Raw genomic sequence first — 23,837 nt, 5'->3', positions numbered from 1 at the left:
TTTGCAAGTATGGACACACAACACTAGGGGGAAAAATAACTGAAAATCTAATATAGCAATGTCAATTAAAACTGAAATCAATCAATCATTACTACTGTATATAACTGTAAGACCTACAATATATGTTCCTTTATTACATGGCATAAATTGTAAAAATGAAAAATCTTATTGTTTCTGTTTCAGTTAAAAGTAGAGAAAAACATTTTCATTCTTTTTATAATAAAGTTTATTATTTTGATCCATTGTCTCGGTTTATTACCTTTTTGTTTCCATTTGGTTGTGACCGAATAGATAGATAGCTAGATAGATAGATAGATACTTTATTAATCCCAAGGGGAATATACAATTTGTATGAACTCCTTTTCAGGAAAGATACAATTTTTAGAGTTGACAGTGGGAAAGAGGATTTGATCCACATTGTGTAAATTTTGCAGGATGGTTCTGTTTTGCTTCCTTGGTCTAACAAGAGTAAATATTTGGTTTTGGTATTGTTCATAGGCCTTCTCTGTTCACGATGACCAGCCAAACAGTTTTGACACAGTACCAGAATGCCAATAGCTACACAATAGAAAGTATCTGTATCTTTACATCTAGTAAATGTCTTTTAAATTGACTGATTTAGTACTTTTCTGTTCTCTTGGGCAGAGCATATCACTGATACTGATACACTAGCTACTTAACTAAGTAAGATAAATGTCCTACTCAGAGAATTCATTTCATGAAACGAATTTCCCTTAATATAAACACTTGGCCAATGTCACACTGTGCATTAAAGTTGACTTTGGTAACTGACAAAGAAGGAACAAAGCTAACATTATAATTATGACTGGTTAATATGACCAAAAATATTATCACAGTATATATTTTCCATATGTTCAATTCCTGATGCTTAGTATTAAGATTGAAAATTAATTTGAACCCTGAAGAAAGGTTTATTATTATGATGTAATATACTGTATCTTATTATCAGAACTAAACATTCATGAGTATAAATAAAAACATCTAGATTTTTGAACATCCATCCATCCATTTTCCAACTGCTGGAGCCAATCCCAGCCAACACAGGGCACAAGGCAGGAACCAATCCCGGGCAGGGTGCCAACCCACCGCAGGACACACACCCACACACCAAGCACACACTAAGGCCAATTTAGAATCGCCAATCCACCTTTTGGCAATTACTATAACATCCAAGAGTTGTATAAATGCAAGCAAGTAACAAGACATTTAACAGACTTTAAGGAAGCATCTTTAGCACTTATCAGTCAACTAAATGGGAATAAATTAAACGTAAACAAAAAGTTGTCAATGTATTAGCTTTATGTTTTGAGCAACAAGGTTATTTTTAATTGTAAAAGTTTTTAGCTAGGTAGACTAGTATATCTTCTGTCTTTGGTACTGAGTGTGGTTGAAAATTAACATCTTATTAAAGAAACAAACATAATCTTATAGGACAATTCAGTAATCAGGCTGGAGAAGAGCTGTTCATTGTATCTTTTAATGACTCCTCCACAAAATGCCTTGGAGTGAGCATTCTTCAAAAACAGTCTGTTACAGCATAGTCAAAATGATCAGAATGGTCAGAGAAACAAAGGATAGAGGTTGATTTTATAAACTGTTGAATTTACATACAGTGTCAATCAATGCATACATTTTACTTTGGTTGGTTCATTGGTTTACAATGTGCTGGAAAATGCTGATTGGCAGAAATGCACAGGCACCCATTGGCCAGAAGAGTCACTCTGGTAAATGATGGTTTTATCCTCCATAAGGGAGGATGATGTAACCAAAGGTAGTTAAAATGAGATACAAATGGACAATAGTGATTAAATATTGAAATATATGGTAAATAATGCTTTATGTACTCTACAACAGAAAGATACGTTTTTAATTAAAATACAGTCTAAAATGATCCACCATGGTGTGTATTTTATTTTGAGCACATAAATGAAAATTAATACACCAGTTCAATGTAGTAACTGAGAGAATTAAACAGAATTAAAAAAAAAAAAAAAAACTTTGCAAGTACCATAAATTTACACCGGCTGTTACAGACTCAAATCAAATGTATGTTTTTATCCTATAGTAGTAAGAATAAAAGCAGCTTACTACTCAAAATGGAGGTGTCTGGGATTGAACCACGAATGTCTTGATTACGAGTCAGCAGTTCTTACCGCTGCACCACCAAAGCGACTGTATTAAGGGCATGTCAATGTCGCACCCTAACACAAGTTCTTTTTCTGCAGTTATATTCTTGAATAAAAGCACACTTGTTTTGTTATACGGTAATCCCTCCTCCATCGCGGGGGTTGCGTTCCAGAACCCCCCGCGAAAGGTGAAAATCCACGAAGTAGAAACCATATGTTCATATGGTTATTTTTATATATTTTAAGCCCTTATAAACTCTCCCACACTGTTATAAACATTTCCCACACAATTATACAGCATAAACCCTTTGTATTCTCTTAGATATTAGGTAAGATTTGTTGAAATTATGTATGTAAACACAGTTTACATACAGTAAAACCTAAATATTATTTTAAAGATATCGAGCGTCTCTGATATCACATATGTTACAGCCATTACGACAAACAGGCCACCGGCAATAAATACGTACAATGCAAGAAAAATTGTATACAGTAAAATGTGTGTACAGTGACACTAAACTATGTACATGTAATAAGTACTGTACGTAGATAATTAATTATGGTTGCTCACCAACAATGACATGATGACTTGTCCGATAACGATGAGTTTAATTTTACTGCACAACAAAGGATAGCGTTACAGCTCTTCTAAAGGAGCCTCTTCAGGCAACTGTATAGCACCGCCGTTGTTCTTCTTCCAGCACTCTTCAATCCAAATCCCTAAAGCAGATTCCATCCAGACTACAGTACTGCCTTATCACGTCCACTTGCAACTCGTTTTGCGCCCTGGTTAAAGGACACTGCGGCCGTAGATCTTATATGCTTTTCCTCCTTTTTAAATAAAAAGAATCGTGGACTCATTGATGCCGTAATGTTGTCCTGCAGCGGTGTAGCTGTTCCCTTCCTTCAACATATCCAAAACTTTTACCTTTTCTGCAATCATTTGCATCTTCTGTTGGCGCTTGGACACGGCCCCTGAAGCAGTAGCAGGAGCACGTTAATGCTGAATGAGTGAGATGAGACTTCCTGGTTAATGCAGCACTCCGTCACTGAGCCAATCAGCAGCACACAGGAACTTAACTGCGTGCTCTGATTGGGTAGCTTCTCTGCCATCCTCCAATAGCATCTCTTGTATGAAATCAACTGGGCAAACCAACTGAGGAAGCAAGTACCAGCAGTAAAATGACCCATTGTCCGCAGAAACCCATGAAGCAGCGAAAAATCCGCGTTATATATTTAGATATGCTTACATATAAAATCCGCGATAGAGTGAAGCCGCGAAAGTCGAAGCGCAATATAGTGAGGAATTACTGTGCTTGTACCTTTTGTGAAAGTGTTTATTTGATATTTGGACTTCAGGCTTTGCACATTTTACACTTCATGTCTACATTTTGTCAGTTATTACTAAAACATGAAAAAGGTTTCTATTTTAACAATGTGGTTACATAAATTTGTTGTAGACTCGGATCACACATGAAATGCATGTATTCCAAATAGCGATATATTATTTACCCTATACAACACCAGGCAACTCACACACAGGTAAACAGACTTGAGCTGAGAGAACTTTCTACGTTGGTAGGGCAGGCTGCTTGCTGCTTTTGCTGATCGACACATTTATAACACATAAGATGCTGATGGAGAGGTGCGAAGGGATTTAGGGTGGGCCAGGATTACAAGTTTTTTCGTAGGCTTTGGTAATTCTAGTGTTAAAGCAGTATAAAATTTTCAAAGAAAAACAATTAATTTATTCATGTCACACAAAACTCCCTCAAGCAAATAATTTAGTAAAAACTCCTATGTTTGCAATAATCTTAACAATGCTTACCTGAATCTTATCTTCCTATAGTATGCTCTGTGACCAACCTGGCTTTACAAGGGGGCTCGCCTACCCCCGGCGTTTTGAACCCGTGCCCACTGGGTAGCCACGTGTGAGGATGACGCACGTTTAATACGGAGAGCTTGCCCGTGTCACTCCGGGGCTCTCCACTGTTAATTAATTATATCCAGGCAAGCGCGTGTTTGTATCTCGGTAACTCGAGGTGTGTCGTGTTGAACCCGTGCCTGCTTTGCGTATGCAGTTTGAGACGCACGTTGTAGGAGTTCACGTTCATTAGATCTACGCAGTAGTGCCACGCACAATATGGCGGCAAAGCCTGCGCATTCCGTATTATGTCGGTTCTTACCATGCTGTGTAGGAGCATTTGCCTTTTGTAATTTACTGGGCTTTGTAACGCCCGATGTAGGCGCCTGAACCTTCAGGGTCCGAATCCACTGTGTGGTGTGGACGTTAAACTGTCGATGGTTCTGCCTTTATATTGTGTATGTCGGTGTGCATGTGTTTAGTGGCTAGGTTTTTTTGTAGCTGTTGCATTCCAGGTTTCATCATCTGTAATCCGCTCTCCATGTGTTTGTCCTCGTTCTTTAATCTCTTTATGAAGTTTTACTTTGCTTTCTGTTCTGTGTTTTATTTCTGACCTCGCTTTATCTTGCTTACGGCATGTCAGACCGTTCACAGTGTCTGACGTTTTACTGTGGGGAGGAGGGCTTTGTTTTGTAATCTGCTCTCTATGTGTTTGTTTCTGTTCTTTAACCTGTTTATGACGTTTTAGTTTGTTTCCTACTTTGACGGTTCGTAGTCTGTTCCGTTTTGCTCTGGTTGGGGGCTTTGTGTGTTGTCTGCGCACGTGGGTAGTCTCTCCCGTTTTACTCGGGGGGGGGGGGGGGGGTGTGCTTTGTTTCTTTAATCCCTTTATGAAGTTTTACTTTGTTTCCTACTTTGTGTTTTATTTCTGACCTCGCTTGATCCTGCTTGCGGCATATAGGGGCGCGTGGACTGATTTCTTATTTCTGTTAGTGGAGGAGAGCTTTGTGTGGCGGTCATGGGTCTGAATCCTCTTTTTTTGTGTGGCATGGGTTTGCGCTTGCGTCTGACACCTTTTTTCTTTAGCGTCCTCATTTCTTATTTTCTGTTGGTTGGATCCGTTGGTTGGAGGGAGGGCCTGAATCCTCTTTTTTGTGTGCCATGGGTTTGCGCTTGCGTCTGAATCCTTTTTTCTTTAGCGTCCTCATGAGGGGGGGCATGGCGCTGGCGCCTGCGCAGTACGTCTTTTGCGTCCACGGGCAGGCAGGTCCCTGCGTCCATATCCGTTTTACCATTCTCGGTTAGTAATATGGATACCTAACTGCCCTGAGTGGAATGTACCACTTAACTTACAGGGGGCTTCAGAACCTAATTAAACTACAAACTAATCTAGGCCACATACAAAAAGTAAAGTTTGTCTTGTATTTTACAAACAATGCAATTGAATCTTAATTCAGGTACTTGCTCAATTAAAAAATTATATTATGAACCAGATGCATTAAATAGGGCAGCACGGTGGCGCAGTGGGTAGCTCTGCTGCCTCACATTTGGGAGACCTGGGGACCTGGGTTCGCTTCCTGGGTCCTCCCTGCATGGAGTTTGCATGTTCTCCCCGTGTCTGCGTGGGTTTCCTCTGGGCTCTCCGGTTTCCTCCCACAGTCCAAAGACATGCAGGTTAGGTGGATTGGTGATTCTAAATTGGCCCTAGTGTGTGCTTGGTGTGTGGGTGTGTTTGTGTGTGTCCTGCGGTGGGTTGGCACCCTGCCTGGGATTGGTTCCTGCCTTGTGCCCTGTGTTGGCTGGGATTGGCTCCAGCAGACCCCCGTGACCCTGTGTTCAGATTCAGCGGGTTGGAAAATGGATGGATGGATGCATTAAATAAACTGACTCTGTGATGTTGTAATGTTTATATCAATCAACCCACAAACCAATAATATAAAGGGTGGATACAGTCCATCACAAGGATCATTATTGTCAGATGTAATTACAAAGAAAAAATAGCAGTAGTCTCAAGTAAAATATTGTCAATATGGTTATTTCTGGATAATAACACTTTAATGACATGTTATGATACTAATAGGTTGTTACTATAATATTAATGTGGATAATAGACTATCTGTTGAGCAGACCGCAGTTTGTGAAACACGAGGACTGCGTTTCTGTTATAGATCTGAGCAACATTAGAACCTCAAGGAACAGTCCTGTCTCCATTTCTCTTTACTCTGTACACCTCAGATGATAAATATAACACCAGGGGCCTCATGCATAACACCGTGCATAGAATTCACACTATAACACGGTGTACGGACAAAAGTGGAAATGTTCGTATGCACAAAAAAATCCAGATGCATAAATCTGTGCGTTCGCCAACTTCAACGTTCTTCCGCTACATAAATCCCGATCAGCATGAAAAGTAACGCACGTGTACGCTCCTGCTGGTGGCGCATTGATAGTGGCCCCCCAATTCCTGTCCTTCCTTTTCTTTCTCCAAGTAACCAATCGCCACACAATCAGCTCTGTAATAGATGTTAAGCCATTTATAAGCTTAGAACGCAGATTCTTCAAAACTTTTAAGGAACATTGAAATATCTTCGTAGTACATGTTTAATTATTCTATCCATCTGAACTTTCCAGTGTTGCGCCAGCTCCAGCAAGAATACAGCGCCAGGCAGGAATAATCTGGGCACTAGCTCATCACTAGCTCTGCGACACCGTGACCTCACATGTTTAATTATTAACAATATAGATTATTTAAATAACGTTAACATTTTATCTGTATAATGTAATAAACATTTAGCGGATTTCATCTTAAAAATGATATCGTCATCATATGTAAATGCACGCTTTATAAAGTGGCGCAGGTGTGCAATATTGTAACTGTATCGCAAGTTTACAGTGAGGTAAGTTTGTAAGTATAAACAGTTCTATAAGGAGCACTTGCTGGATTGATTGAGTGCGTTTATAATTCTTGGGATGAAACTGTTTCTGAACTGCGAGGTCCATACAGGAAAAGCTCTGAAGTGTTTCTCGGATGAGAGAAGTTCAAATAGGCAACATGGCTGAGGCAGCGTGTGCTTGATGCTGTATACCGATAATTCTCCTTCTGATCAGCTGCTCCGAGTGGTGCAGTGAGAGTACTATGGAAAAAGATGATCCACTGCGGCAACCCCTAACGGGAGCAGCTGAAAGTAGAAGGATGTGCAGTGAGAGTAACAACGCTAAAGCAGCTATGGTATTTCAAATAGTTTGGCCATTCTGTGGATGATTATATTGTTACAGGTTAATTACAATCAGATGCCTTAAACTAATGAACAATATGCGGTTAATTTCAGTGTATATGATAAAGCCGCGTCAGGGATGTGGATCTAGAAAAGAATGGGAAACCACACTGGAGCAAAAGCACTGCTTTGACGCTGGGTGCCTCCAGTTTGCAAAACTGAGCGGAGAACTGGCGTACGCCAGGTTTTGAGCTACCGTGAAAATGTGCGTGGCTTTACGCCAAGTTTAGGTTTTATACATTGCGATTTGAGCGTGGAAATGGGAGTACGCAACATTTTTGTGCATACGCACCGTTTATACATGAGGCCCCAGGTCATGTCAATAGCAGAAATTCTCAGATGATTCTGCACTTATGGGGTGTGTTGATATAAGGGATGAAACAGAGTATGAGTCAGGTGGAAAGGCTTGTTTCTTATTGCAAACTGAATTGTCTGCATCTTTAACATCAGCAAAATCAAGGAGCTGGTTATTGAGTTTCACTGCACCAAAGAGCATCTGTGCCCAGTCACTATTCAGGGAATCTATCATTCGTATGTTGGTGTGAATTCCTGTGTATTTCGTCTACTTGTAGTTTTCTAGCAAGTGAGGGAACAGCCTTCTCCTTGTAATACTGATTCTGAAAAAACAGAGGGAACAGCCTTCTCTTTGTAATACTGATTCTGAAAAAAGAGAAATATTTTCTGAGTGTTCGTATCATCCTGATACCAAAGTATCCATTCTTGTGTCGTCCTTAGTTTTAATTATACTATCATTGCTACACTCTACAGTACCAATTTGGTGTATTAATGTTGAAAACTTTACATAGAATCTATTGGTTTGCCCAAAGCTCTTACTTTTTAACCTACTCTGTAGTTTTTATAATAGGTTTTCTTGACTTGTGTAGCTATTTTTGTCTGTTACTTTGACCGTCTGACTGTTACTATTACATTGTGACATTTACTTGATGCATAGCTTTATTTAATTTATGTACTTAATTTTGTTACTTCCTGTTGTATTGTCTATGACTTGCAGTTACTTCCTAATTTGTAGGTGTATACTGTAATGATGCAATGGCAGGCATTGCAAAGGTCCATAGCCTTTAAATCAAAGAAGCAACAATTAAAGCACAAACTTCTTCCTAAATTAAATCTCATTTATTTGGTGACTTCATCACTGCATCAATGTATTTTTATGTTCTTGAGCCATTTGTCAAAGCAAATGGTAAAATCACTTTGAGCTAAGCTTTCAAAATGTCATTTACCACATCAATGAATTCATTACGTGTTAAACTTTTCCACTCTGTTTAATTTTTTGGAACACCCAGAATTTGCAAGTGTCTAAATTGGGTGAATAAGGAAGGATTCAACTACAGTGGAACCTCGGTTCATGACCATAATTCGTTCCAAAACTCTGGTCGTAAACCGAGTTGGTCGTGAACCAAAGCAATTTCTCCCATAGGATTGTATGTAAATACCATTAATCCGTTCCAGACCGTACAAACTGTATGTATATACAGTGGGGCAAAAAAGTATTTAGTCAGCCACCAATTGTGCAAGTTCTCCCACTTAAAAAGATGAGAGAGGCCTGTAATTTTCATCATAGGTATACCTCAACTATGAGAGACAAAATGAGAAAAAAAATCCAGAAAATCACATTGTCTGATTTTAAAGAATTTATTTGCAAATTATGGTAGAAAGTAAGTATTTGGTCACCCACAAACAAGCAAGATTTCTGGCTCTCACAGACCTGTAACTTCTTCTGTAAGAGGCTCCTCTGTCCTCCACTCATTACCTGTGTTAATGGCACCTGTTTGAACTTGTTAACAATATAAAAGACACCTGTCCACAACCTCAAACAGTCACACTCCAAACTCCACTATGGCCATGACCAAAGAGCTGTCAAAGGATACCAGAAACAAAATTGTAGACCTGCACCAGGCTGAGAAGACTGAATCTGCAATAGGTAAGCAGCTTGTTGTGAAGAAATCGACTGTGGGAGCAATTATTAGAAAATGGAAGACATACAAGACCACTGATAATCTCCCTTGATCTGGGGCTCCACGCAAGATCTCACACCGTGGGGTCAAAATGATCACAAGAACGGTGAGCAAAAATCCCAGAACCACACGGGGGGACCTAATGAATGACCTGCAGAGAGCTGGGACCAAAGTAACAAAGGCTACCATCAGTAACACACTACGCCGTCAGGGACTCAAATCCTGCAGTGCCAGACGTGTCCCCCTGCTTAAGCCAGTACATGTGCAGGCCCATCTAAAGTTTGCTGGAGAGCATTTGGATGATCCAGAAGAGGACTGGGAGAATGTCATATGGTCAGATGAAAAAAACTCTACTTGTCGTGTTTGGAGGAGAAAGAATGCTGAGTTGTATCCAAAGAACACCATACCTACTGTAAAGCATGGGGGTGGAAACATAATGCTTTGGGGCTGTTTTTCTGCAAAGGGACCAGGACGACTGATCCGTGTAAAGGAAAGAATGAATGGGGCCAATTATCGTCAGATTTTCAGTGAAAACCTCCTTCCATCAGCAAGGGCATTGAAGATGAAACGTGTTTCAGCATGACAATGATCCCAAACACACTGCCCGGGTAACGAAGGAGTGGCTTCGTAAGAAGCATTTCAAGGTCCTGGAGTGGCCTAGCCAGTCTCCAAATCTCAACCCCATAGAAAATCTTTGGAGGGAGTTGAAAGTCCGTGTTGCCCAGCGACAGCCCCAAAACATCACTGCTCTAGAGGAGATCTGCATGGAGGAATGGGCCAAAATACCAGCAACAGTGTGTGAAAACCTTGTGAAGACTTACAGAAAACGTTTGACCTCTGTCATTGCCAACAAAGGGTATATAACAAAGTATTGAGATGAACTTTTGTTATTGACCAAATACTTTTTTTCCACCATAATTTGCAAATAAATTCTTCAAAAATCAGACAATGTGATTTTTCTGGATTTTTTTTCTCATTTTGTCTCTCATAGTTGAGGTGTACCTATGATGAAAATTACAAGCCTCTCTCATCTTTTTAACTGGGAGAACTTGCACAATTGGTGGCTGACTAAATACTTTTTTGCCCCACTGTGTGTGTATATATATGAAAAGCCACAATGACCATTATAGAACAAACTGACATGGAACCATTTCTCAAATCGGGTAGTAGTAATAATGATTATGTGAATTGTTCGTCAGACATTAACACAGACGGTGAAACAGATACTTTTTTTGGAAGATTCTGTCCTGCCAAGTTTCAAGGTTGTTTAGGTTTGGTGTTGGTTTCTTACTATGCTAAAATCCTGCACTTCCTCGTTACCCTTTTACAGGTAGGCCTGGTCTAAAGATGTCAGTTGATCTTGTTTATCTAGACTATTTGGAATTTGATGATAATAGTCTGGTGAAGAAAGTAGTTGTTGAAATGAACCATTATACTGAGTAGTGTTGAATAATAAACTATAAACCATTTGCTTGTTGTAGTTTCTGGCAACCTGTCACTGTTCTGTAAAGTAAGCTAACTAAACCGTAGGTTGATAGAATTTTCAGATTAGTAATGACATGATCTGCTTAAAGATTTGTCTGATAGTTAATGTTGAAATACTGCAATGTATATGTTGTAGCTGAGCATATGTTCCTGGCATCCAGTTAGTTATGCAGTTTAGGAAAATGGCATCACTTCCCTTATGTCCACAATCCAGATAATTTTTACTGCTGCTATCTACAGAGTGAGCCAAAAGGTCTTTTGATAGGCGATCCCTTGTAGTTTTCAGTTGGCAACATGCCTTGGTCCAGTGTGCAGTGTGCTTTTGCTGTCTTCAAAAACAATGAATTCGTCATCACTATGCACTTCAGCATTCCTCCTAACAGTGACGTCCCAAATTGAAAAACAATTCTTCAGTGGCTGGCTAAATTTAGACAGACGGGTACAACATTGAACAGAAAATCTCCAGGCTGTCCTTGGACTATACAAACGCCTGAAAACATCCAACCTGTAAGGGCATCAATTTTGTCTCCTAGATGTTCAGCGTGCAAACATGCTTCTACCTTTGGCATTTCCAATACATCTTTGAGGAGGATTTTGCAGGAGAATTTTAATTTCCATCCATGCTAAATGACCATGTTGAAGGAACTCACTGAGCAAGACTGGGAGAGCCATAGAGAGATGTGCATGAACATTCTGCAAACCGTTCATCGCAATGCCATTGTCTTGTGAAGCGACAAGGCACATTTCCATCTGAATGGTTGCGTAAATAAGCAAAATGTTTGCTATTGGGCTGAAACTCACCCTCATTGACTTCATCAGAGACCCCTGCACAGTGAGCTTATTACTGTTTGGTGTGCTATTGCAGATTTTGACATTTATAGGCCCTTTTTTGAGGAGTGGGAACTTTTTGCAGCCCCTACTGGAAAAAATGGATGTGGTTGTCAACAGGATGGAGCAACAGCTCATACGGCGCAAAGATCCATGCAGGTTTTGTGGGAGATGTTTCTGGGGAAGCTGATCTCCCTGCGCGGCAATGTCGGATGGCCTTCACATTCGCCTGATCTCACTCCGTATGATTTCTTCTTGTAGGGCTCAAGTCGAAGGTATACACACACCAGCCTCCATGAAGCCTTAAGGACGCTATTCAACAAACCAAATTGCCGCTAATCCCCTTGAAATGGCCAAACGAGTCATGTGAGCGTTCAGAAATCGTCTCAATAGGTGTATTGCTAATGATGGCCACCACCTTGAAGACATCATTTGTAAAACACAGTGAAAAAACTCTATTTTGTATACCCTTTCTTGTGTCATGATGAAATTTATTTTATCTTGTAGTGTTTTTGTAAAATAAACGTTTGAAATGTGGTACTTCTTTTTGGCTCACCCTGTATTTTAAAAACCAAAGCAGACTAGCCACTATCAAATAAAATTCAATTTTTAAGTGAAGTTAATGATAGGCTAGGTGGAGCCAAATAGTTTTGACAGCTGACAAAGCAGCACATATAGATAAGATAGTAAATATCCCTCTGTGAGAATTTTAAAAGTTGGACAAGAGATGGTAATAGTTAAGCAAACACAGTAACCTAATATAAAGTACCTGAAATGCTGCAGAGGATTATTGTTCATGTCAAAGTGCTTTTGCAGCTTAAAACAAAAAAGTATCTTTTCTGTCAAGCAGCCTGCCTGGTCAGGAAAATTTGAACAAAATTGGAAAATAATGCTTCTGTGCATCAGGATCATTGGAGTATCCAATTTCAGCTATTGACAGAAAAAATGTAAAACAAAAGTTCAAATTGAAGTAAGCATTGCAGTGATTATTTATATATATCTCTCTCAGGACCCCTTACACCCCTCACATGGACTTTTCACACTTCTGCCATCCAAGAGAAGATACTGCAGCATCAAAGCCAGATCTGCCAGGCTGCAGGAGAGTTTTTACCCCCAAGCTGTTAGACTCCTTAACGTCATGCTGCACCCTGGGATCTTCTACACTGCCTCAACCACCTCTAAAAACAGAAGTTTTATACATGCAAGCCACTTTCCGGCAAAGACTAGTGTGCATGTAGAAAAAGAACTGAAAATCTTATACTGACCTTTAAGTATTTTGACACTCTTGTTATCCTTCTGCTGTGAAACATTCTGACCTGTCATTGTTTACACATGGCTTACACTGATAATTTCTGTATTATCCATATCTATTATTTATTATTTATTATATTACATATCTATTGACTTTATTTATGCATCTAGATTGCAAATACCATACATTGCATCAATGTTCATATTGCTAACTACATGTCAGTATTGCTACTACTTCTTTGGCTTGTCTTGTTTGTGTTTTAATTTTAAATTTAAATTTTAATTCTATTTTTAATCTATTATTTGCACGTCATGTTGTTATACTGTGGACCCCGAGCTTCGCAATTTCGTCTATCTGTATACTTGTATATGGTTGAGATGACAATAAAGTTCACTTTGACTTATATGGCTGAACCTTCAGTTTTTAGTAGGAAGACTGTCTTGCAACTGTCTAGCACATTTTTATCAACTAAAGAGGACCCAATTGTATACTGAATACTGTTTGACGTGGTGTTCATCAATATGATCTCTCCAATAAATTTATATTAAAAATAAAATTACAACAAGAAAAATGTATTTGAAATGTAACAATGGATTCTAGAAAGTGTTTGTCTTCAGGAAATTATAAATAAAATGCATTATTATTATTATTATAGTGCCTTTCCCATGCTCAAGGCAATTAGCTGAAACATTCAAATGGTACCTATTAATCATTACACTTTTTATTGTTCCATAACATAATTACAACTTTAATTTGTAGGTGCTGTCCTTGGCTGCGATGTTGTGGAAATGGAGAGTTTAGACCCCGGACTGTGTGGCTTGGTCATCCAGAAAAACGGGAGCAAAGATATCCAAGCAATGTCGTCGATAACCAGAAATACAACATCTTTACTTTTCTCCCAGGGGTATGAATTCCTTTTTAAATGAAAGTTGTGAACCCTTAACATGGTGTTATTAATATCCTAGCTTTAGCATTACATTTTTGTGTTGTGGTAGTAAGAAATGAAAACGGAGACAAGCATGTTAAAGAGAAACACTCCTTCCAAAAATATTATTTTATGTGTTGCTTACTCTATGTAGTTAGTAGTTGGTATCTCCTGTTTTCATGGAGAACGGACATAACATTTCTCATAGCAGTGGGCAATTTGATAAAACTGAAAAAATGACTGGTTTGGAGTTGGAAACTGAGAGGCTGTTGGAGCCTGTGACGTGCTGACAACATCCTTACAAGGGGAACTGGAAAAAGAAGTACGGAGTGTTTTGTGTTACTGCTATGTGATTAATTGAAATGCAAAGTTTGCTCCTAAAAACTTTGCTTTTTGGTTGCCACTAAGGAGTTTTTAAACCTTTTATTTATTATTTTATTTTTTTTTAATTTATTTTCTTTTGCCTGCACGGGAGAAAAGGTAGCCAAGTGTGAAGTGTGTGGAAAAGTTACTTGTATCCAAAACTTGTATCCGTCTGGCAAAGGTTGTTTCAGAAACCGTCTAGACAGTAAGTAAATTAACTGGTGTGTAGCAATGTATAGTTAAAAATCACTGTGATTCTTTGGTGGGAAGAAGTTAAGGCATATAAAGAATAATAGGATAGTGTACTATAGCGCTATGTACATTTAGGCATCAGCACTAGTGCAAAGCGAAAGCAGCCCAGCATTGGAAGTGTCAAACAATTTTCAGGTCCTTGCAGACCTGGACAGTGTCTCTGAAAACTCTGAGGTGGTAGTCAGGCAGGAGTACCACCAGTAGGCCATCTCTAAACCATTCCCTTAGAAAGGGACATGTTTTAATAATGTGGGACTTGGTCATTAACGATGTAAGCGCAGTGTGTTGCATTTATAGTGCACAGGTAAGAGATCTCCCTGAATGGGTGAATAGGCTCTTGGCTGGAGGGGGGATGAATCCAGTTGTTATTTTCCATGATGGAACAAATGACATACATAAGTGTGCCTGTCAATTCTGCAATTCAAATTTAAAGAGTTAGGTGCCAGGCTGAATAGCAGAATTAACAAGATAGTCTTTTCTGAAGCTTTGCCTGAACCAAGAGCCAGTTCAAGTAAGATTGAGGAGAACAGAACACAATGCATGGCTCAAATCTTAAAAAGGATAGATAGGATAGAAAGATAGATTTATGGGGCATTGGGACACCTTGTTGAACAAATGTGAATGAAAGGGCAAACAATATTGTAAAAATAAATATGCATAGTAACAAAATTTTAACCCCAAAGTAACATAAATTCTAACCCAGAATTCAAAAGTAAAAGAAGTAACACATTAAAAATAACTTGCCTTAATGCTGGAAGTATTAAAGCAAGTGTGTTGGAGGTTTATGTAGTTGAGCATAACTATTATCCATCCATCCATTATCCAACCCTCTATATCCTAACACAGGGTCACGGCAGTCTGCTGGAGCCAGTCCCAGCCAACACAGGGCGCAAGGCATGAACAAACCCTAGGCAGGGCATCAGCCCACCACAGGGCACACACTAGGGACAATTTAGGATCGGCAATGCACCTAACCTGCATGTCTTGGACTGTGGGAGAAAACCGGAGCACCCGGAAGAAACCCATGCAGACACAGGGAGAACATGCAAACTCTATGTAGGGAGGACCCGAGAAGCGAACCCAGGTCTCCTTACTGCGAGGCAGCAGGGCTACCACTGCGCCACCATGCCGCCCATAATTATTCTATTATAGCAATAAAAAAAAACATGGCAAATTAACAAAGATCGGGATGAGTATTATATAAATGGTTACACATTTTTAGGTAGGATAGAACAGAAAAGGAGTTTGGTTTGCATTTATGTAAAAAATGTTATGAGTGTGATATAGAAACCCCTAATGCAGACAGTTTTTCTAATGTGTATTTTAATGAAGTTTACAGGAAGATATTATAGTGATGGGGGACTTTAATTACCTGAATATTTACTGGACTGATCTCGCAAATAGTTTAAGTATTTAGACATAATCAGTGACTTTTTTTAAGATAGTATGTTAATGCACCAATGTGGGGGAATTCCTGTGTAGAATTAGTATTTTTTAACAACCAGGATAGACCTGGGGATGCTGAGGTTATAGGGTAATGTGACCATTATATAATACAGTTCTCATTGATTTGACATAGCACAGATGTAAAAGACTGAAACTTTTAAGTTTAACTTTAGTGCGAGAAAATTTTATACAGATGTGGCATAGTCTGAAAGGGATAAAGTTGTACAAGTTTTTAAAAGTGGAGACAGTTAAGGAGCAGTGGAGCAGGTTTAAAAACATTTACATATAGTACAGGACAGATGCATCCCAAAATTTGAAATTAGTAGAAAATATTAAAAAAAATGTGCAGTGTGTAATTAAGGATGTAAAAAAAGAAGTTGGAAAGGGAAAAAAGTACCTGTACAAGAGTGATAGGTCCAATGCGAATTGTAGGGTGTATGAACATGAAGGCAGCCATTAAGAAGGATATTAGGAAAGCTAAAAGGCAGTTAGAGAAGATAATAGCGCATAAGGTGAAAGATGAACCAAAGAGATTATTTCAATGTTCCATCCATTTTCCAACCCATTGAATCCGAACACAGGGTCATGGGGTTCTGCTGGAGCTAATCCCAGCCAACACAGGGCACAAGGCAGGAACCAATCCCGGGCAGGGTGCCAACCCACCGCAGTATTTCAATGTTTTATTAGTAAAATAACAGTCAAGGGTGAGATGAAGTGTAACAGGCATAGTAAAGGGGAATACAATATACAGACAGTGAAATATTAAATGCTCTAAAATTGCATTCTTTTGAAGTCTTCACATGTGAAGAAGTGGATAACCTCCCAGTGGTAACTGGGACTCCTGAGGAGGTACTGAGTTTAAGCAACACATGGCAAGAACAGGAGTTTTAATGAACTTCAAGCATGGGCTCAGATGAGGAAGGTCATGTTTTACTGAAATACTGGAATTCTATGATATCAAGCTAGGCTGGCAGATAATCTAGAATCCATCAAATCATTAAAGTGGGATAGCTTGGGCAGGTTTGTAACAGATGAAATTTAATGCAAGTAAATTTGAAGTATTATATCAAGGAAGTAAAATAATAATTCCTTACATTTTATATAGTGTTTTTCTCACAACTCTGTGTGCTTTAGTGAGTGGGGAGTCACTTCATCCACTAATGTGCATCATCCACCTGGATGATGTGTCAGTAGCCATTTTTGCGCCAGTACACTTGCCACATATTTGCTGTTAGGTGGTGAAGGGGATAGAGAGAGAGCGAAGTAGAGACCAGGGATATTTAGAGTACCAGAATGAGTAGGCCATCGAGGGCAATTTAGCCTGGACATTGGGACCTACTCGTTTTATGAAGGATACCCAGTAATCTTATATGACCACAGAGGGTAAGGACCTCAGTTTTACGTCTCATCTGAAGGGTGATGCCATTTTTACAGCACAATGACCCACTCACTGCACTGCAGCATTGGGATCCATATTCAGACCACAGGGTAATTTGTTTCTTCATGCAGAATAGCATAGACACTTGGAATAATTTACCAAGTAGTGTAGTAGACAGTAGCACTTTAATTAGAGGAGTTGTTATTTTGGAGGAACTAATTGGATAGGACTGGTGAGCTTTGGGCTATGGTTAGAATTTTGAACTGCTAAAATGAAAGCACTAAAAACAGTGTTACGCTACACAGCAGTATTCAAGTGTCCTGTATTGCTTTGTGGATAACAACAACAACATTTATTTGTATAGCACATTTTCATACAGGCAATGTAGCTGAAAGTGACAACAAGACAACAAAAAGAAAGTTATAGGAAATGAAAAACAAACAAGATTATGCAATAATATTAAAGAATAACAAAGGCAAAAGGTAAGGTCAGATGGTCGGCAGGACAGAAAAAACAAAAGAAAACTCTAGTTAGGTTAGAGAAAAAAAATCTGCAGGAATTCCAAAGCCAAAAAGACCACCCAGCCCCCACTGGGCATTCCGCCTAACATAAATGTCCGTAAATCAGTCTTCTTTGTTTTCAGGCTTCACATTATATTAACTGATAATGTTGGTCTTCTGGACAGCTGAGACACCTGCCTTCAATCCATCAACACAGGATGCTGCATAGTGCCTTGAACAGGTGGTGGTGGTGGTGGTGCAGGTGCAGATTGCCACACAGAACAACTGGAAAAAACAGCAGAGAACAGTAGAAATTAGTACAGATTGCGGATCCCTGAAGAATATGATAATTCTATGCCCATATAGTCTATGAGGAAATACAACTAAAATGTAGTTACAAAAAAGCCATATTATAAATGATGGGTTTTCAGCAGTTTTTTTTTTTTTTTAAATGATCCACAGTACTAGCCTGGTAAATTTCTAGGCTGCCTCACCACTTCTTTTAAACTTGGCTCTTGGAATTATAAATAGACCTCCATTTGAAGATCAAAGGTTACAACTTGGAGTGTAGGGGAACATACATTCCAAAAAAAAAGGGGCAGAGCCATATTATTTAAGGCTTTGTAAACCAGTAGCAGTATTTCAAAGTATTTTCTGATTGGAACGGGTAGCCAGTGTAATAATTCTAAAACTGGCAAGATGTGCTCAAATTTTCTTTTCGGGCTGCTGCATTATGTACTAATTGCAACCGATTAATGTCTTTCTTAGGTAGTCCTGTTAGGACTGCTTTGCATTAATCTAGTTGACTAAAAACAAAGGCGTGAATAGTGCTGGTCGGTATGACCAAAATTCTATATCACGGTATTTTTCAAAATTATACCGGTTTCACGGTATTGGACGGTATTTTTTTCCCCATGCATGAGTGGATGTTAACCACATTTTCCACTGCAATTACTGGCTAAGAATAACCTATTCCACTGTCATGAGAATTGTACATTGTACAAAAAAACACATTTTTAATGTGCACACAAGTATTAATACAGGTTTGCATGGCCCCATAAAGTGATAGTTTTCAAGGGGGTGACACTAATGAAGAGAAGGAATCACATTGCATGACAGATGCAGTCAAAATATACAGTTAGGTCCATAAATATTTGGACAGAGACAACTTTTTTCTAATTTTGGTTCTGTAGATTACCACAATGAATTTTAAATGAAACAACTCAGATGCAGTTGAAGTGCAGACTTTCAGCTTTAATTCAGTGGGGTGAACAAAACTATTGCACAAAAATGTGAGGCAACTAAAGCATTTTTGTAACACAATCCCTTCATTTCAGGGGCTTTTAAAGTGACTTTTTAAACAACTTTGCCATCATTAAACTGCATAGTATTTAAACTAATAAATAATAATAGTGCAACTTCCAGTAATAATACTATTACTTCCAAGACTTCAAGCCAAGGTGCATTACATAGTATTCACCAAATTAAAATAAAATGAAATAAGATAAAACAAGTGCAACTTGGTGATGACATCTTTACCAACAGAACCATCATTAAAGCAAGTTGCAGTTTTATTATTTACTGTATGTATATAGCTTAACTTGAAGCGAGGTCCGTATTAGATAGATAAGTATCTATCTATCTATCTATCTATCTAATACGGACCTTGCTTCAAGTTAAGCTATATACATACAGTAAATAATAAAACTGCAACTTGCATTTATAATGCTATTTGTGGTATAGCCCTACGGAAGCATAGGGCCACAGTGAAGAAAAAAAAAAAACTATGTCGAGATTAAAGTCGACATTTCCACTTTATTCTCGTAGTTTATTTTGTCATTAAAGTAGAATGTCGTAAACTAAACTTCATCCTAAAATCAATGTTTAATTCACTAGATTTTCTCAAACCCCGTCATAAGTTATGTAGCACATTAAATGCTTTGTTTTAAGTGTTCCCCGACCCAGTTGTTAATCGCTACGCTCTTCTTAAACTGACTTTCTCTTGCACTAAGAGGCAGCGATCACCACACAGAATACATTTATTATACATTATTTCATGATATTTCTGCTCTCTGAAAATGTAGAATGCTAAGATAATTTTTCATGATGAAATGCATTAAAGCAGGTATTAAACATGCATGGTAGTGTGGCGGTAGTGCTATTCCCTCGCAGTAAGAGGTCCCCAGGTGTATGTTCAGTGTAGAGAACTTTGTGGCAGGTGTGACGAGGCTCAAAAAAACTAGATGTATGAATGGGTATCGCACAGGTTTAACTTAAATATTGTGTAAATATTGGGTTTGTGATCTGGTGGTCGAAGACACGAACACAGAATTAAATGGATGTTCTTCTAAGCGGGCTTTCTTTATTGCATGCTTGCTATCTCTTTCTGACATACCAAAAATCAGTTCCTATCCTTCCTTTTCTTCGTTATACATGTTTAATTATGCCATCCATTCAGGGTTGCGTCCATCCCAGCAAGCATTGTGTGCAAGGCAGGAGGAAATCCTGAACGTTGCGCCAGCACATCGCAGGATGAATACGAGCAATACATACACTAGCAGGGTTAATATAGCATAACAAAACTCGCCATCCTACATGACTTTGAAAGGAAACTGAAGCACGCCGAGTAAACCCACCAGAAAAACATGCAAATTCAAAGCAGGGAACACCCGGGACCATCTTGCTGCGAGGCAGCAGTGCAACCTCCGTGCCCCCACATGATTAATACATGCTTCAATGCATTTCATCATGAAAGTGATATCAAGTATTTATCTTAGCTTCAGTTTCGGAATGTTCTCTGTCCATTTTCACTGCACAATACCTCCACTAACGCATGTACTCCGTTGTATGCTTGTTTAGCAGTGTAGCAGTGAAAAAGAGCCCCCGCGCAACACCTCCACTAACGTATGTACTCCATTGCATGTGTTTAGAGGTGTAGCAGTGAAAAAGGTCCCCCTTAAACAGTTTCCCACTGCGCCACGTTCTGAACATTGTTTAGGCAATTTAAACCGGTGTTGTGGTATAAGAAAAATCCATATCATAACAAAAATAAAAAAATATGAACCGGTATACCGCCCAGCACTAGGCGTGAACTAATTTTTCAGTATCTTGTAAATTAATATAAGTGGTCTCCCTTTTTATATATTTCTTAAGTGAAGAAATGCAGACCTAGTGTTCTGGTTAATATGTGATTTAAAGTTCAGGTCAGTGTCAATAATTACCCCTAAATTTTTTTTATCTACATTTTAAGCTTGATTTAAGCTTGATGGATCAACTATTTCTAATACTGTTGCTAAATCCATATTTGCCAATCCTCAACATTTCTGTTTTCTCCTTATTTAGTTTGAGAAAGTTACTAATCATCCAATCGGACATACTGCTAAGACACTGGATCAGAGAGCCAAGAGCGTCAGAGTCGTCAGGCGCAATTGATAAATACAGCTGAATGTCATCAGCACAGCTGTGGTAGCTCACGTTGTGCTTAGAGATCATCTGACCTAATGGAAGAATGTAGATTGAAAAGAGCAGCAGACCTAGAATACATTGTTGTGATACACCATATACAATATCATGGGTCTCCAAAATACAATCACCACAACTAACCAAGAATTTTCTACCTGTTAAGTAAGACTGAATGCCATAAGACTGAATAATATTTAGATAAAAAATTACAGCACAATATATTGAATATAACATCTTCATGTAATAATTATATTAAGTGGGGGCTTTGCAAGTATTTTAATGGAAGTTTTCAGTATTGTGTTTGACATTTAGTCTAGGGGTCAAGTTTTTTGATACAATATTATATTGTGACTTATTCATGTGCTCACTATTTTATTATTATATAAATATAGAGTCATTGGTTCTGTCTGGAGGAAATTTACCTTTTATTTATGTATGTTTTGCCATATCAGATCAGCTTTTCTTAAATTAAGGAGAAATTTCTTTATATGTCCATCTTTTACATTGTACTGGTATTCATTAAACCTTATAAAATATTTTTTATACTCTGTTGGTGCAGAGTACCAAGTATCAATTTTAAATAAAAAAAAATATATACAGTATATATAAAGACTTAATGTTTCTGTGACATGCGACACTTGAAGACTGTCCTCATAAAGCATTTTAGGAATTTTTAGGAATTCTTAGCCTCTTTTATCCTCTTTTTGTTATTTACGGCTGTACCGACAATATTAAGCATCAACCAAATGTTAAATAAGTCTGTTCATTTTCATTTAACCTTGGATTTTACAATAGTGTTAAGCTTCTTGTGCTCTACTGTAAAATTTAGTTCTCTTTGGTTTGTTAACTTTGTACTATACAGTATGTACTTTCAGGTCACTCACTCATGTATGTATGTTCATAAAAAATATATTTAATTGCCTTGGGTAATGGCGACTGCAGAATTAATATATACAACAATAAACAGTATATTACGGCCAGTCCATTCACCAGATTTCAGCTCAAATGAATACTTAAACGTATGCTTTTGTCATCACCACAATCAACACAAAATAAAGTATACTAAGCTTTCAGAGACTACTTCAAAAACATAATACATTTAATACTGTGTTAAATATGATTATAGATCTGCATATTTGTATTTCGTAACATTTTAAGCTTATGTACTTTCTGCTCACAAGTTAATTTATATATGGTATTTTTTAAGAAAGATGTCTATAGAATAATGGGAAAGATATTGTAAATTATTAGTAATATAACAACACCATGTTTGTTGTACAAAACTGATATTTCATTATTGATGTAAATATTTAAAAGTGGGATGATTTTTAAAAAATATCTTTTTAGATAGGCTTAATGGACACAATTTAAGGACAAATTAATAACTTGAAATATACAAAATATATATGAACAGCAAGGACACTATTTCAGCTTTACCTTTAGTACCTGTATAAACTTTGGTTGAGTCTGAATGTTGTATTGTTGCATCATACCTTCATAACAGTTCCTAAGATTTACTCCTAGTACATGTGTATTAATCTGTCTGGCAAATATTAAACATATGAGTACTGTACATTTGTGGCCAACAAAGATGTTTTGGGGCTTTACTCAATATAATAAAATTGGAAATTCATTTGTAAACAAGAATACATTTTTAAAAATTTGTACATTTTTTTTTAAGTCTTCCAGTCAAATTGAACCATTAAAGCTACAGATCCAAACATTTTTACATAATTATCATTCACAGACATTGATTCAAAATAAAATCACTTCAGAACCAATAGAGAATATCTGAATTTGATAATATATATTACTGTAAGAATCTCTAGATAGTGGGAAGCGTTATTCTTGTGTTTCATTCGTTGGTAGTGTCGGATACAATCTAACCACACAATGTCCTGATTGCAGGTCCTGTTTAATCAGTTCAAGTACTTTTTCAACCTGTACTTTCTGCTGCTTGCGTGCTCTCAGTTTGTGCCAGAATTGAGGCTTGGTGCACTTTACACCTACTGGGTTCCTTTGGTAAGCTTTCAATTTTTATTATTTTTTTTATTTATGTAGTGTTCTAAGTAGTGCATGCAGTATTTGGATCTTTCCTGCCTTGTTTTAATAGTACAGGCTAGCGGGGGGCGGTGAGAAACGATAATCAGAATCAGTATTTACTTGAAAGCATAATTTTTTTTTTGTGTTTTACTATGTTCTATTATGAAATACTTGAATACGTTCAGGTATGGTCATAAAAATAAAGTACTGTATGACCATATATTTGCAAGTAATACACCAAAAAATTACTGATTATTTTAGCATTTCAACACAGGCATACAGTATACAGTCTATGGTTATCCCAGACAGGTGTATGACATTTATTCTTTAGTTGAAATGTTGTACAGATGTCATATTTATATTCATAAATATATATATTCTGTTAATATCAGCCTACCCAATGTGAATATTTTTTTGAAGATTTTCCCTAAATGGATTAAATTTTAAGTGCATTTCATACTACCACATGTATGTGTATCAGATGAACAGCAGTTAATCTGTTAGCTTATTTGATCAAGGAGTGATTAAATAAAAGACAGTGACCTAATTATATAAGTATATGGCATGACCTGCTTGTAACTGAGTGTTTTTTATAGTAGACTATCATTTTCGAAACAAACTTTGTAATTACTTTACAC

At 37.8% G+C, this 23,837-nt stretch overlaps 1 protein-coding gene across 2 annotated transcripts in view; it reads left to right on the top strand.

Annotated features, from left to right (window-relative positions):
• The window catches only part of LOC114658438 (probable phospholipid-transporting ATPase IIA), a 351,266-nt gene that overhangs the window by 26,164 nt on the left and 301,265 nt on the right, over positions 1 to 23,837 (top strand). For both annotated transcript variants that reach the window (XM_051932991.1, XM_051932992.1), the window contains exons 2-3: positions 13,590 to 13,734; positions 23,065 to 23,178. In XM_051932991.1, coding sequence (XP_051788951.1) covers positions 13,590 to 13,734; positions 23,065 to 23,178 — 259 coding nt within the window. The remainder of the gene's footprint in view (positions 1 to 13,589; positions 13,735 to 23,064; positions 23,179 to 23,837) is intronic.

The sequence above is a fragment of the Erpetoichthys calabaricus genome, chromosome 10 (genome assembly GCF_900747795.2).
Source record: "Erpetoichthys calabaricus chromosome 10, fErpCal1.3, whole genome shotgun sequence".
Classification (NCBI taxonomy): Eukaryota; Metazoa; Chordata; class Cladistia; order Polypteriformes; family Polypteridae; genus Erpetoichthys; species Erpetoichthys calabaricus.
The sequence above is the reverse complement of the archived record's forward strand: the minus strand, read 5'-3'. Positions and strand labels throughout refer to the sequence as shown.